Source organism: Lytechinus pictus, chromosome 10 (genome assembly GCF_037042905.1).
Source record: "Lytechinus pictus isolate F3 Inbred chromosome 10, Lp3.0, whole genome shotgun sequence".
Lineage (NCBI taxonomy): Eukaryota > Metazoa > Echinodermata > Echinoidea > Temnopleuroida > Toxopneustidae > Lytechinus > Lytechinus pictus.
Window position 1 is genome coordinate 7511020 of NC_087254.1, and position 16546 is coordinate 7527565.

The following is a 16546-nucleotide window of genomic DNA, read 5'->3' on the forward strand; positions in this document are numbered from 1 at the left end:
GGGGTTAAGTGGATTTATTATATGTATATATTCTGTACTGAGTTTGGCTTGTTAAGTTGTTATTGTAATCATTTTTTTTTTCTTTCTTTCATAGAAAGATTTTATTCAAAATCATATTACAAAAACAATACCAATATTTTACACAAATATTACAAAGCAAACATGTTTACAACAGCTGTGCGTGTGTACTTTTAACTAACAATAAAACGACTTTTGATATTTTAATGAATGTTCGATAATGTATCTTGCTTTGTCTCGATTCTAGACATTGACGAATGCCAGAGTGTACCTTGTCAAAATGGTGCACAATGCACAGACCTTGTGAACCGCTACCAATGCACCTGCGCGGCAGGCTGGACTGGTGTCAATTGCGAGATAGGTAAAGATTGTGCCTTTCATCAACTATGTTTCCTATCTCTTCCCTGAATGACTTCAAATATAGGAAATAGTCTCCGAGAAATATGGCTCTTTTTTATAACTTTGTGAACAATGATTTCCATTTATCTATCTATCTATCTGTCTATTTATTTATTTATTCATTCATTCATTATCATTATTATTGTTTTTTTTTTTGGGGGGGGGGGGTGGATGGGTGATACATATTGATAGGTTAGGTTAAATTTAATTTGATGTAGTAGAGTTCGTTTGAAGTACAAGTCAATCGATGTTTGAATATAAATGAATCATAATCATTAGAGCATACTACAACTTCTGCATATCTATATTACTCACAAGTATATTATGTTATTTTTGTGAAATGTTTGTTTACCCTTTCCAATATATTGATAAGTACCGCATAAATCGAAATGTATTGTATATACTTCATTTCATTAAATAAGATATACTAGTACAATGTTTTGCTTATGTGAACCAACACAGGTATAAATGAGTGCTCCAGCAACCCATGTGTAAACGGTATCTGTATCGATCAGGAGAATCAATTTGAGTGCAGGTGCGATCTTGGCTACAACGGTACTTTGTGTGAATTCAGTAAGTATTACCTAAGACGTGACCTTGATAGCTTCATGAGTATAGTTCATCAGCTGAACTAATTACTTAGTTAGTTGGCCAGTTTGTTTTAACACTTAGGGAACACTTTTACTTTTAAAGAAACGTTTATACGATTGATATCATAGCTCAGGGTCCTGATTCATTAAGTAAATGAATGCACAATATCTATATTGAGTTTAATATTTATTTTATGTGGCAAGAATCTCTCTATCCTGTTTATGAACATGTAATCACCTGGAAAAGCATTACGACCAACAAGTCAACTGGTTAACGCACATAGAAACATGTTAACTGCAAAAATGTAGATTCCATTGTAATTTTTATCTTTTGACATTTTCCAATCTTTTCAAAACAGATATCGACGAATGTGCCAGCGATCCGTGTGAGAATGGCGGCACCTGTGTTGACGGAGTAAACGGTTTTACGTGTGTCTGCGTTGAAGGCTGGACTGGTCGATTGTGCAACAACGGTAAATTTTTAACTATATTATGAAATCAGTTTTAAAGTAGTACATAGTCACTTTGCATTAAATTATGGGAAGTCGAAAATATCAAATATGTTGTTTACATTGTTTGATTCTTATGTTTAGCGTTTTTCACTTATGCTTTCATTGTGGAGAAAACTATTGATGATTTTTGTTTCCATAAGATGAGCTGATAAATTGATACAGTATTACTTTAGATTTGCGTCACAATTGGCCATCAACATTTGAACAAAAACTTTTAAAAAGACAAAATTTTATATTAAACCCATGTTCAGAACAAGGAACAAAGGGTTCCAGTGAACTGAGAGTGCTCATTCAAACAAAAGACTATTTAAATGTATTGAGATCGTTTATTGATAAAAATACAGCAAGGCATACAGCCAGTGTGGCCAATGATGAAATTATCAGTTTTAAAAAGTAGCATGATAAAGAGTAAAAATAAGAACAAGTATTGTAAGTATTCCCCACTCATCTAGTGTGTAAATGCTTTGCAGCTCAAAAGTTTATCCAATTATGCAATATTAAGAGATATTACTTTTTTATATTTGCAAATCCAATTTCCAGTCTCTTTCAAACAAACAAATCTAAATAAATCTCACATTATCACTACAAATACAACATGAAATTGCTGTTTAAAAGTCGTATAGTGTCAGTTTAACATTTGATCTAACGTATATTTTAATTCATTGTAGTAGTAGTAGTATGAGAATCAAGTATTTGACTTTTTATTTTACAAACCAGAAATAAATCTAAAATGTTTGAAACTGAACATAGCCTTGGAAACTGTATTTAAAACACCGTGTTATCTTTCTTGAAAATAAATAGCAGTAATTATCGACTCTCAATTCTGTTCTTAGAGTCAGTATATTAGAGTCGTATAATAATGGTAATATTATCTGTTGATCCTTTTCTCAATACAGATGTTGATGAGTGTGCGAGCATGCCCTGTCTGAATGGAGCAGTGTGTATCAACGAATTTGCACGGTTTACCTGTGCTTGTGCAACTGGATATACAGGCATTATCTGTGAAACAAGTAAGATTCACTAAATTTTGTGTTGTCAGTTCTATGCTTTAAAACTTTTACAAAGTTCATTCGGCCGGCAGTAGACCTATATAAATTCAGAGTAAAAAACAACAACAACCGTATATTGCATAAAATCTTGAATGTAAAATGTACTGTAAAACCCTGTAAAGAAATTTTTGATTTTACAATATTATGTGAAAGTCGTCAAAAGCTGTTCTGGGCCCCGTTTTATAAAACTTGTTATAATAACAAATATGTAATAATGTTAAAAGCTACTTAAATCCTTCAATCTGACTGGCTGATAGTATATTTGTTATAGACATTGTACATTTGTTACTATAACAGGTCTTTATGAAACGGAACCCTGGTGTATTATGACACAATAGAAGGTGTGGTAAATATATCAATTTTTAAAAAATAATTTCTTCGTGTTTGTATAAGAATTATCATACAAATTAAGATTTTATCATCTATCTCTCTTTTTTTATTTGCAGATATTGATGAATGTGGCAGTCTCCCTTGTATGAACGGAGGTCTGTGCTTCAATGACGGAAGTGATGGATATGTATGTGAGTGCCCACCAGGTTACAGCGGACTTCATTGTGAAAGTGGTGAGGATGCTATTTTTTTAATTAAAATTCCATGCACAATCATGGATTCTATTCATCTGCTTTGTATTTTCTTTAAAACACATTCTTTGGAATATGCCAATCATTTGTGGAAGTAAATTTCATGGACCCCATGGAGGTCTTCAGGCATATGTACATATGTACTCTAAAAACACTGAGTAAAATATACCCAATATTGGGTAGAAAGAGAACACGCATGTTTGCTGGGTAATTTTGTTACCCTATATTGGGCTATTTCAACGCAAAATCGCGTAAAACTTACAAAATAACTACCAACATGCATGTTCCCATTTTACCCAATATTGGGTAAACATTTTTAGAGAGTATGTTACTGGAAATGTTATACAGAAAGACAACTCCATATAACGCATACTATTGGATCGGACACGTACATACCAGAATGGTTTAATTGTTATTGTCCTGGGATGAGAGGGAATATTGTTGCGTAGAATCAACGTGCATAGAATAATCCTTGGTGATTTTTCCCCGTCTATACCACAATGTACAGGGACATCCCGCTGCTAAACTTCGCGGTTCAATAGAAGTAAAGACAATGATTTGCCAAAAACATATTGTTAGTATAAGACTGAAACTGCTTAATGCTGTTCACAGATACAAGATGTGTACCAATAACACTTTCTTGACTTCTGTATGACAACACAACGAGACATTGCTTTGTGCTTTCTTTCATCAGAAATCCTCGAGTGTGCATCGGACCCCTGCCTCAATGGAGCGACCTGTGTTGAAGGTCTCAATTCGTTCTCCTGTCTATGTCAGCCGGGCTATGCGGGATCTCTCTGCGGTACTAACATCGATGAGTGCGAGAGTTTCCCTTGCCAGAACGGAGGAGCCTGCCGCGATGGTATCAACGAATTCACCTGCTCCTGTCCTACTGGATACACCGGTGAACGATGTGAAACAGGTGAGAGTTTATTTAGGCGGCACCGGGATGAACTGATAGGGAGGGCAATACGTCATAATTTTTTCTCAGTTGAATAGAGGGGGTAATATAAAGTTACTCAACTCGGACATCTAATTGTTTGCTCTTCCTTCTGTCTTCTTTTCTCCGCTTTTATATATTCTCTCCTCTTTTTTTACGACTTAAAAAAATCATAGGGGCGGTTGCCCTACCTAACCTCCACTCCCTTACCCCCCCCCTATGGCGCTCGACCCGGCACACCCTGTAATAAGATATGAATTCGAGTGATCTGTGCGAAGGCTTCGGCAATATATGTAGTACTGTTATATACTTTATTCAAGTTGAATATAAGGTATTATATCAATCATGAAAAAAAGGAAGGTAAAAGGGGATTAATATATATAGTCATTCATCTTTTCGAGTTAGTGAGTTCATTGCATGTATTTCCTTAATTTGGATGTGTGTTTGATAGAATTCAAATCACTCTTCGTCAAATTCCAAAGTGCGATTTTGTCACTCTGTTATTCTAGACCGAAGTAACTGATAAATATTGCGTGGGCATCCCTCCTCAAACCTATACTTCTTGACTGATGGGACACTGCAGCACTCCTTTAATCTGCTAATGCCTCATGTCATTTTAACCATTCTTTCCATACTCTTTGTTTTTAGATCTTAATGAATGTATGAGTAACCCATGTGATAACTTTGGAACGTGTGTCAACCGTGTAGACAACCATGGATATGATTGCTTTTGCCAGCCTGGGTTTACTGGTACCCACTGTGAAATCAGTAAGTATGCTCTTAACTCGTTTTTGGAGTTCCTTTTGATTTAATGGTAAACTAAGGTTGTTGTAGCAACTTGTTTTTACTTGAAGATGTGAAAGTGATACATAATCATCTTTAAAAAAGAAAGTCTTTATTCAATATCTCTCTACAAATAATATAATCAAATTAAAAATGTTTGTAATACATAACATACAATACTGTACACTATGCATGTATAGAAAACAAAATTCAAATAAGTTTGATGAGCCTCGATTCATCAAGATCTATTGTTAACATATTTTGTTGCATATTATAGTGCGTTCTACCTCGTGCTGATAATTAAATACCTTTAAAAAAATTTATGAAAACAATAATTAACCTTTTAAACATCTAGGTGAAATTGTATAATATTTAGCATATAAAATATTAAAATTAACAGAATAATAATTTTCACCTGGTATGCCAAATACAAATTAATCAAAATATAACTTAATTGCACCTTCAAGAGTGTATTGCAGTTTGAAGAGTTGTACATAACCATTTCAACTTCTTACGATGATATCATCATAGTACCTTTACTCAAATTGGACGCCTGCATTTAAGTCATAATGTAGATAATATAGACCACTGTGGGAGACATTTTTTTTTTCTTTGGGCTCAAGGGAACCGAAAGTAATATGTCCGAGAGACATGGCAATGTAGATATGGGACCAACAAGACAAAGAAACAATCAACAAGTGAACATTATCATGTTGCTATTCCTTACAGATATTGATGAATGTGCAAGTCAACCATGTCTCAATGGGGGTATCTGTAATGATCTTGCTAATGGCTTTCGTTGTACCTGCCCCATGGGATGGTCAGGAGATAACTGTGAACGAAGTAAGTATTCTAGACAAATTCACAAGATTATAATTGATGTCTTTCGAGTTTCCTTGTAATTTCAAAGCAGGTCCAGCATGGATTTGACTGCGGCTAATCTATTTATTATATATTGCAGCAATAATTATCTTACAGAGTGGTATATTGGGATGCTTATCTTAGGATTTTTTAAACAGTAATGAATACACAAAGACGTTTATTCTGTCCTCAGCTTACTATTTTCCCAATGACTATAGATCTAAAATAAAGCACAAAATAATTTCCAAAATACATTTGATATACAGATTTCATTACATTTATTATTTTCAATGTTTTCAATTTTGTCCACATGATTTATAGATAGTTATTTATTGTTATTGTATGTTGTAAATTGTGTTGAATTATTATTAATAATGCCATAAAATAAATTGAGTCAGCTGGCCAGATTCTCATGAAAAAATGATCCCAAAGTAAAACATAATTTATAACTTATGATAGAGTCATAAAGAATTAGATATCTGTACTTATCCTTTCCTTTTATCACCTTTTCGTAATTGCGTAATATAAGTATCTTATAAGTAATTCAACATTATGTTTTTGTAATTCTCATAATCAGGTGTTGGTTGTCGAGTTAACTACACTCTGGCTGAAGGAACTAAGATTGAAATACACTCTCAAAACTATCCATCGAACTACAACAACATGGAGAACTGTCGCTGGTTCATCCAGGGTATCAACGGACGCGTGGTAACAGTGGAGATTAAAGACTTCATCACTGAGAATCGGTATGACGAATTCAGGCTTGGCGTCGGATCGAATCCCAATGACGAGGGTTCGAGACGGATAACGCTATCCGGCCCGACTCCGTTTACCACAAGAACAACAACCCTTCAGGCAAACAACATCTGGGCGACTTTCATAACCGACAACGAAAAAACCGAGAGAGGGTTTTCCATTGAAATAACAGATTCTGCGTATGTCGGTTAGTATACAGTATTCATGAGGTAGATAATGAGAAGTATTACTGTATGTTGAAGTTGACTTTTCAACCTTGAAATCCAATTTCAAAGCATCCATGATAAAGCTGATTACGACAAATCATATTAATAAGATGATTCAAAAGATTAATCGAAATATATTTGTTGATTATCGCTTGATGAAGAAGATTATTTTTCATGTAAACATGTCTTAAATTTCAATATTTTGGGGCAAGAATACTTTTTGAAAAAAAACAACATATTTTTATATTAGAATCATAAACGGGGAAAATTAGAAAGGATACAAAAGTCCAAGGTCAGTGAGAGGAACATAGAGGATAGTCAACAGGACATCCAAGGTCATGTTCTTCTATGGCCTTGGAATGATACTAAGCCCTATGTACAGGGGAGCGTTTCACGGAAGGATTTTGTCGGACGTTTTATACGACAAGTACCATTTTATCCGACAGTTACTATAGTAACAATTCCTCTCAGCCAATCAGAATCGAGGAAAGATGTGAAATGTGACAACTTAATTGTCAGACAAAAAAAAATTATGAAACGCTTTCCAGAACTAGAAAACACTTCATTATTTCGTCAATTGTAAACTTATCAACTACATTTTCTCCGGAATGATGTCCCTTTCAGCTATTACACCGTGTGACGCTGAACCGTGTATCAATGGAGGTACGTGTGAAAACGTTGGCAGAACTGGCTTTAGATGCTCATGTAGCAGTCTTTGGACAGGACAGAGTTGCGAGATACCTTCAGGTGAGATTATATTGGGTATATTGTGGGTCCGTCGTGGTCTAGTGGTTCTGACTCTCGCCTTTGAAAGAGAGGGTCGTGGGTTCGAATCCTTGCCGTGGCCTGTTTTCCTTCAGCAAGAAATTTATCCACACTGTGCTGCACTCGACCCAGGTGAGGTGAATGGGTACCCGGCAGGAGTAATTCCTTGCATGCACTGAGCTCCGTTGATGGTAGCTCGAGCTAAAGCCGGGGTAATAATAGCAGCGCCTTGTATCCTCAGGCAAAAAGCGCTTTATAAATCCAGCTATTATTATTATATTTCGAATATGTCATACAAATGATCGCGAACTGTTAGACGACCTTGTTAAATAAGTAAATCATGAAATGATAGAGAAAGAAAGCTGTAAAACACTTAAGGGTGTCGTTTTATAATGACTTGTTATAATGATAAATGTACAATTTTTACAACAATTTTACTTCCAGCCAATTAAATTGCATGGTTTCACTAGCTTTATTATGTTATTGCAAATTTGTTATTATAACAAGTTTTATGAAATGGGCACCAGATGATCCAGAAAAGTTCCTAGCATTTTTAAGACTATACAAAACAGGTTATAGAAATCAGTTGATTTCACTCTGGTGAAAAAGTTTGTAATTTTTGTTTTCAAGTTAACATTTGTTTTATTCCACCATATAGCGTCGTATCAAATGGTTTTTGGCAGAGTGATATCTGTTGGGCATAATATGTTAAGAGTCAATAGCTTATTTAAATCTCTTTAGCAACAATCTTACATTTTTCATGATTAACCCGAACATAATTTATTATTATGCTACACCGATTTTTTTTCCATTGACAGATACGAATAAATGTGCACTCCATCCTTGCACCAATGGAGCTGAATGTACAAACATGGGAGACGATTACACATGTATATGCCCAGATGGATTTACTGGCAAGAATTGTTCAATGGGTGAGATCACATTTTGCTTGTGGCTATTTCTCAGTTTAGTCTGAAAGTTTGTGCCTATCCTTTCTACTGACCTTTCTACAGTTTTTGATATTATATCAAATAAATACTTTGTACTCGCGAGCATGTCAGTGTATGTTTGAGCATCAAAATTGATTACACATGTACATGCCCAGATGGATTTACTGGCAAGAATTGTTCAATGGGTTAGTTCACACTCTTTGCTTGTGGCTATTTCTCAGTTTTATTCTGAAAGTTTAAGCCTATCCTTTCTACTGACCTTTTTACAGTTGTTGATATTACTTCAAATACGTAGTTTGTACTCGCGAGTATGTCATTGTATGTTTGAGCATTAAAATCGACGTTTGCATACAGCTCTCATGCAAAACAATGTGACTAAACATGACTGACAATCCACGTTTTGTTTTCCATATTCCATTCACTCGTAAAATCATTCGTATATTCGTGATTTGTTCAACGTAACACCTCCCTGATCTGTCAATGAAATTCAATATGCAGTCAGTTGTAGCAAGTATATAATTTGTGACAAACACCTAGGATTCTTGGCTGATATTTAATGATAAATCGCTTTTGTCACAGTAGGATCCCCTCAACAATTAAAGCATTCATGAATCAAACTCCTTTATAAAAATCAATAAATGCAAATGAAACTTTTTGGTAGGTATATCTGTAGAAAAATAACAGTAATTATTTCATTCAAATTAAGCTATAATCTAAATTCAAAAGTGGCTTCTTATTATTTAAAGAATATTATGTGTTGATTCTATGAAATACATGTATGAAACTATTATATACCTTTCCCTTTCCTTCTCCTCTTACCTCCCCCTCTCTCACTTTTCTGTCTATCTTCATTGTTATTTTTTACTTTTCCTGTCCCCCATTCCCTTACCTCTCTCTTTAACAAGGAATATCTTTATATGATATACCTGTGCAAGCACATCAATAATGATGAAGGTTTTACCACAAATTTGTAAATTATCATTTTAAATGGAAAACCCACAGATCAGAGCCAAGGGGCACTATTACTATTATGTAGATTATAATTGGTATCTTTTTCTTGAACAGAAATCGACGAATGTGCTTCAAATCCTTGTCTGAATGGAGGCACCTGTCAGGATCTCATTGGGTCCTATGTCTGTATCTGTGCTAACTGCTTCACTGGTGTCAACTGTGATCAAGGTATGAGCGATGATTGCTCTCAAGATGGACAAACTAAATTGTTATTTAAAACATTTGTTATGGGACCTGCTTGTGTGTGTATCCTTAACGTAAGAGAATGAGATGATTTATTAAACAACATGGTTATATCAATAATGAATTTAAAATGAACTCTCATTGAGTGGGCACGAATCCTTGCACAGAACAATCATAAAATCTAAAGCCATCCCATAAGTCAAGATAAAGTCAATACATAATATGAATGACATTTATGTCTAGATCACCAATAACAGCCTATATCCAAAATGCTTTCTTTATTAACGAATTTGATCAAAACAACAAATTGTAGACATTGTGATAGATTTAATGTGATAAGTATAAATAGATAATAAAGGAGTACTTTCGTTGTCTTTTTTATAGCATTATTGCCAAGACATAGATAATCCCCGATTACGCCCAAATATGACATTTTATTCATTTATTTGTATTTGAAATTTCAGATTCAATGACTAAACTCATTTGCTATAAAACACCGAAAAATACCACCCTCGTATTGATTTCACAAATGAATGGTTTTTTTTTTTGCTCTCTACCAATCTAGCCCCTATCAGTGATGCTTGCATAAAGAATGTATGTGAGAACAGCGGTGAGTGCTCCTTCTATGGTGGACTCTTCCAATGTGATTGCCAAGACGGTTATTCTGGAATCTACTGCGAGAGAGGTAAATGCATCATATAGGCCCATTGCAGAAATAAATGCTATCAAACGCAACTTGATTTTTCAACAAACTGAAATGCGCGCAGTAGGGACTTGCACTTGATAGCTCTTTCTTCAATATTAGGGATGATGGGATGTACATTCGTAGTGTTTTTCATCAGAATTAATGTGATAAAATTAAATCTGTTTCATATAAGCTAAAACAGAATGCATGAAGTTAACAGTTTCTAAATTTCAGCATTTTTGAACCCCACAAATTGAAATTCAACTCATAGGGAGGGGATATAATTATGATGGTTTGTGAACGGAAGAGTATTTTTAAAACTTTGTTTTACTTATCCAGACGGAATATTGAAATTTCGATAACAATATAGAATCTCATGCATTTATGGGAACGTAAAGATGCCTATAATCATATTCATTAGTGAAACATTTGTTCTAATTTTATATATCATTATTTATCGTTTTGCATTTAGATGTAGATTACTGTCGCGATGCACCATGTCTGAATGGAGGTACATGTGCCAGTGAAAATGGAACTTTCTCCTGTGACTGCCCGGACAGCTACATTGGAACCACCTGTTCTATACAGGGTAAGGATTTCCGGTTCTAGATACTCCTGCCTTTGTAACCCTTCACTGTAGCTTCTTATTTATTTTGTCTTATTGATCGGTAATGAATTGTGAGATTAAGATTGTTCTCGTGTTATTTTCAAATTTGTATCCATTTCTTGATTATTTCGAGAACTTGTTAGTGAGTAAACAGTTTCATGCAAGAATTTACGTTGTAGAAAAAAGTTAATGTTGTGTTGATGGAGGCGATTGAATTAGTTTAAGTAACAGAAAATGAAGTTGTAGAAGGAAAGGAGTTAGGAGAAGATTTATATGCCTTTATGGTTTATCTCTTTATACGTAGCGCATAATTCATTCATGTGATCATTGCCATCTCGTTGTTTTGTGCATTTTGTAAATTCTGTGCAACATTTATAGAATAATATACAGATATCCTTTTTTGTGTGTTTGTGAATGTCATTTACAAAGAACAAATATAAGATGGTTGATGATTATTTACCGTCTTCGCACCAGGTATTTCTTTGTGTTTATCTTTCAAGGAAAGTCTTTTATATAAACTTTTTAAAGTCACTTGCCTCTATTTTTCTCCACTACAGTTACTCTGACGTGTGTATATGCAAACCCGTGTCAAAATGGCGCCCTCTGCACGTACATCGATGATAGTTATCTCTGTTCCTGTCCCTCCGGCTTCACCGGTGAATTCTGTGAAACAAGTATGTATCAACACACAAACAAGAAATTGAGAAAATGTCATTAATCTCGTGATATTAATTATATCTTTTGCAATATTCACATATTTCTTTTTTTTTTTCAATATCAGAATAAAATTTTGTCAATCTCATTTTAGAAGCAATCAGGACAGCTTTGTGTGGCATGTGGCTACCCATTATTCCAAAATCTTGATAGAGCATTTGAGGATTAGCTTTATCCAGCGCCTCAGTATATGCCGTTGGTTAAGGCAATAAGATATTGCATTACTTGATGCATAATATATTAGATGAGACATTCATAAACGGTGCATTACAAATTATAAAACCCTATTATCATGATTAATTACATCGTTATCGTTATTTTTAATATTATGTGATAAACAAATAATGGGTGTCAAAACAAATTCATTGATCAACAGAAAAAGGTCAAATTCATCTTGATATGCTATGTTAGCATCACATTTTCAACCAATTTTCTCATTTTTTTTGGTCTATCTTTGTCCAGACATTGATAACTGTGATCCATATCCTTGTGCTAATAACGGTGTATGCGAAGACGGTGTCAATGCATTCACTTGTTACTGTCCAAGCGGCTTCTCTGGAGATATCTGTGAAATAGGTAAGATGCCAGTACCAGCGTACATAGTACCTTCAGCCCGGGGTAGGGGGCATTCAAGTGTATTGCTATACACACGCATGGCCAAATTATTTCCAAACACCCCCTTAACGAGTTTTTCTCTGTGTGCAAAATAACTCCCTAAACAAGTTTTTTCGCGGGCTTTATTTTTAAGTTTTGGCCCCTAAACAAGTTGTCACCAGAATATGACCCTGGGGAAAAAGCTTGGGGAAAAAACATACCCTAAACACGTTTGGCTAGTCTTAAAAAAAACTTTGGAAAAAAAATACCCTAAATACGTTTGACCCTGCGATTGACCATTGACCAGTCTTTAAAAACTACCCCTTTTTTAAAATCGGTGATTTTGATACCCTTGATATCGTGAATCTAGGAATATCATAAGAAGGGGGGTGTCGATCATTCTATTCTATCGGTTAAATAATGTGTATGTGTAGGCCCTCTATTAGATGCGCTGGGGTGGAAAAGAAAGACTAAATAGCTCATCTGTAAACCAGTTTCCTTTTTTTTTTGGTCATGTGATCAGATATAGACGAATGTAGCAGTAACCCCTGTGAGAATGGAGGAACCTGCCTGAACGGGATCAACAAGTTCTTCTGTCAGTGCCCTGATTCCCTTGAGCAACCTGTTTGTGCTTCTCCTGTTAGTAAGTATTATGGCGTCCTTGTATCTGGACGTGAAGCTATATTATTTTTCACTTTGGAATTTGGATGCAATCGAGAATATGAATGTTAAACAGCGAATCAGCATTGATATCCCTCTTTACATTGTTTTTCAGGAATTGTATCAAATGTTTGTTGAAACTTCTTTGGTTTTCAGTTTTTGAAAGTTTCAATTTTTAAAGAAATTATTCTAATAAGAAATCATCAGTATACTTTTCAGCAAGTAATTCACATTTGTGGTTCTAAAATTCTTTTTTTGTATTTATATTTATATTTATAAAGTAGAAATACATTATTGTAGATTATTTATTTTCACTTAATTACAGTTGCCAATATCCTTTGTGAATATCATGAGAAAGGCATTACCATCGTCAAAAATAAAAAAATTTGAAAAGTGATAATGGAATAATTATTGCTACTATACTTCTACTACTACTACTACTACTACTGCTACTATTAGCACTAGCACTATTATTCCATTGTCATTATTATTATCATTATTTTTATTATGTGGTAGGAGTGTCATCATAATTATTTGTGAAGTGAAACTATTTCTGAGACCTACACACATTATTTCTTTAAGAAAAATCCCAACCTCTTCTTCATTATGATGGTTTCATCGCTTACACCCCTTATGTATATATCACTTATATTCATTAGCATTCTTTTTTCCCTTCTATTTATCCAGATATCCCGCTGGCGCAGAGTGGAGACACTTTCTTGGGGAGATCTATCAATCTTAACCCGTGGTACATTCTTCTCATCGTGGCCTTGGCTCTTATTGCCATCTTCTTCTTACTCTTATTCATTTCATCCTCGGTCTGTAGGAAGAAGAAAAGGTAATTTCCAAACGATTTCACCCAAAAAGTCATAATGTAAGATAAACGTGCATATGATTTCAGTAAGAACTGAGGAGGTATATCGTTCAAATGTTTGTTTATTTTTGCTACACAGAAACTCCTCTTTTGTACAGATGTTTTTTTTTTTTTTTTTTGAATTACCATATGTTTAATATATACGTATATCCATATCAGGAAACAAAATAGACGTCAATTTTGTATGAAGAATGTAAAATGATAATCTAGGTATGATAATGTTATTATATCGTTATTATTTCTATTATCATTACTATCATTATTATCATCATAATTGTTAATGTTTTAGTCGGTATGATAGTCAAATGCAATGGTAATTCATATGGTGGCCGTACAAGGAAAATATATGTATTAATATCTATAACCCGAAGCACTTCCTTTCCTATCTAAAATGGTAGTGAATAACAAAGTCACTGTCATATATATCATTTACAGTGCCCTCTACGACGCTGAGTTAGCGAAGAAGGAAAGGGAGCGAGGAGTACCTAACTCACAGCTACATGACACTCTTCCGATCTTTGATGATATTGATCGTCCACTCTCTCGTGAGAATGACTATGGTTTCCTGCCACCGCATGCTGTCGAGTAAGTCTCTCTTTTTATTAAAGTAGAACAACAAAGACTATCACTTAAAACATAATTTGAAGAAAACAAGAAATTTGCATTTCCTGATAGTTATATGAGTCAAAATCGAAAAGCAAGAGAAAGGGATTTTGTTTTATTTTGTAAAAAATGATAAGAAAAGGAATGAAAAAAAGACAAGATAAATATAACTTGTTTTGGGGAAAGGGAAAAAAATGCTGTGACTAAAATAGTCAATTTTTTCTTAGCAATCAGGTAAAAAAGAAATATCACTACCAATTTTGACTGGTTGCCATTAAACAAAAAGAAGAGAATAAAGAGTGGAAGCATTACACAAAAGATTCACTATATGCTAGTGCCCACGAGGCCGAGGATCCTACAGGCAGATGATAACTTTTGTCTACATCAAAGTTATTTTTTGCTTATCCTAATCGTATGAACTTTGCTTTTGAAAAACATGCTCTGAAGATGCATAGTTTACTTATACATGGTTACAATTACGAAGTGTTTTCAGTTTATATTAAAGATCGGGATCAGCAGAAAATCTTTTGATGTACACAATCGTACCGTAACACCCGGCCTCGTGGATCTTCTCTAAAAAGGGTATCTTTATCATATCAGCACAATGTTGCCAAAATAACACATTTCGTTCATTGAGTGCCTAAATGTCAATGGAATGTCAATTTAATTAAACATTAGTCATATCTCAGTCTTTCCAAATTAATGAAAGTGAACAAACGTGTTGGACGCATGTATGAATTCTTGGTCTCCAGCAAGGGTGTTCAGATGGGGCGGGCAGGGCTTCAAGACCAAGAAAAAAAAAGAGAAAAAGAAATAGAGAAGAGTGAAATATATCATTTGAATATTATGTCAAAATCTATCACAAAATTTGATTTTTTTTCTGTAATTTAAATGTCAAAATCTTTGCTTACTCGCTTTGCATGCTTACAGTTTTGTTTATATTAATTTTGCCCAATATGCCATATCTGGCGCCCTCATTTTTTAGGCTCACTACGCCGCTTGGCTTCAGGGTCCTGTTTTGAATGATAGCAGATTTGCAATGACAGTTATAAGTTACTGAAATCATTAGATTTGATTGGCTGATGGTGAACTTGTTATAGAAATGTTGGATTATTTTCTTTTTTTAACAGATCATCACTTGACAGATCACCCCAAAATGAATCCACCACCTCCGCCATGCCGAGCAGAGCAAAAATTCTGCTTAAGATTGCTTTACTATTCTTATTGTTGTGCAAAATTTCTGATATTCTTTTTTATTATTTACTTTTTTAGATCGAATGTGCGAGAGGTGAACAGTTACGAGAATCCCTGGCCGCAGAGTACGGATGAGATGCAGAAGACCCACCTCTAACTGGACAAAAAGCGATGCAACAGAATTTCCATTTCTGCTTATCAAACGTTTAATGTTTAACGCATTTTCTTATATATTTGAAGTGAATTTATTTTTCTTTTTTATTTCATTGACGTGAACAATAAAGGCTTTCTTAAAACTTTGATACCTGCAATTTATTTCCGAACATCGGGAAGGATAATGGTCATGAGTTAATACAATTCTTTAGGACAATACTTTAAAAATACTTTGGACAATCATCGATCTGAATTTCTTAAGCATGATTATCTACAAATTTAATGAATAACGTTTGGTTTCTTCAAGCAAAACGAACATATTCGAACATTGGCGTTGGATTTTTTTTTCAAACTAACTTAAAAAATATATTTCTTTACTTAAATGTTCTTCATCGAATATCCATGTATATCTGTGTCATATGATCTGTTGAAACCATAATTTAGCACATATGTAATAATATTTCCTATCGCAAAATATAATAAAGATTTATTTACTCTCCGATCACTTACAAGTAATTGTCTTCCATGCGAGTCTTTATCTCAAGTCATTTAAAATGAATGAATCCAGATATGATATCCAAACACTTCACTCTCTGCTACTTTATGTCTAGAATATCATATTTTGTGCACTCCCCAAGGGTTCCTAGTCTTTTCGCATATTCAAGGGGCCTTACCCTCGGGGACCTCCCCCCCCCCCAAAAAAAAAAAATACAAAAATAGGTGGGGGAAAGGTAGGGAGAGGAAAACAAAAGAAAAGGAAGGGGAAAAGAGATAGAAAGGGAAGGAAAAGAAGAAGAAAACGGAGAGGGGAAGGAGAATGAAGGGAAAAGGAGATAGAAAGAGAAGAGGGATAGGGAG

At 34.4% G+C, this 16546-nt stretch overlaps 1 protein-coding gene across 2 annotated transcripts in view; it reads left to right on the forward strand.

Moving 5' to 3' along the window:
* Positions 1-16190, forward strand: part of LOC129269685 (neurogenic locus notch homolog protein 1-like) — a 56644-nt gene extending 40454 nt beyond the window's left edge. For both annotated transcript variants that reach the window (XM_064105226.1, XM_064105225.1), the window contains 20 exons: positions 266-379; positions 880-990; positions 1367-1480; positions 2416-2529; positions 3015-3131; positions 3844-4071; positions 4738-4857; positions 5602-5715; positions 6311-6676; positions 7320-7442; positions 8279-8392; positions 9476-9589; positions 10170-10289; positions 10762-10878; positions 11454-11570; positions 12073-12186; positions 12728-12847; positions 13552-13702; positions 14174-14323; positions 15614-16190. In XM_064105226.1, the coding sequence (XP_063961296.1) occupies positions 266-379; positions 880-990; positions 1367-1480; positions 2416-2529; positions 3015-3131; positions 3844-4071; positions 4738-4857; positions 5602-5715; positions 6311-6676; positions 7320-7442; positions 8279-8392; positions 9476-9589; positions 10170-10289; positions 10762-10878; positions 11454-11570; positions 12073-12186; positions 12728-12847; positions 13552-13702; positions 14174-14323; positions 15614-15692 (2717 nt within the window). In that variant the 3' untranslated portion in view covers positions 15693-16190. The remainder of the gene's footprint in view (positions 1-265; positions 380-879; positions 991-1366; positions 1481-2415; positions 2530-3014; positions 3132-3843; positions 4072-4737; positions 4858-5601; positions 5716-6310; positions 6677-7319; positions 7443-8278; positions 8393-9475; positions 9590-10169; positions 10290-10761; positions 10879-11453; positions 11571-12072; positions 12187-12727; positions 12848-13551; positions 13703-14173; positions 14324-15613) is intronic.
* Positions 16191-16546: the final 356 nt, after the last annotated feature.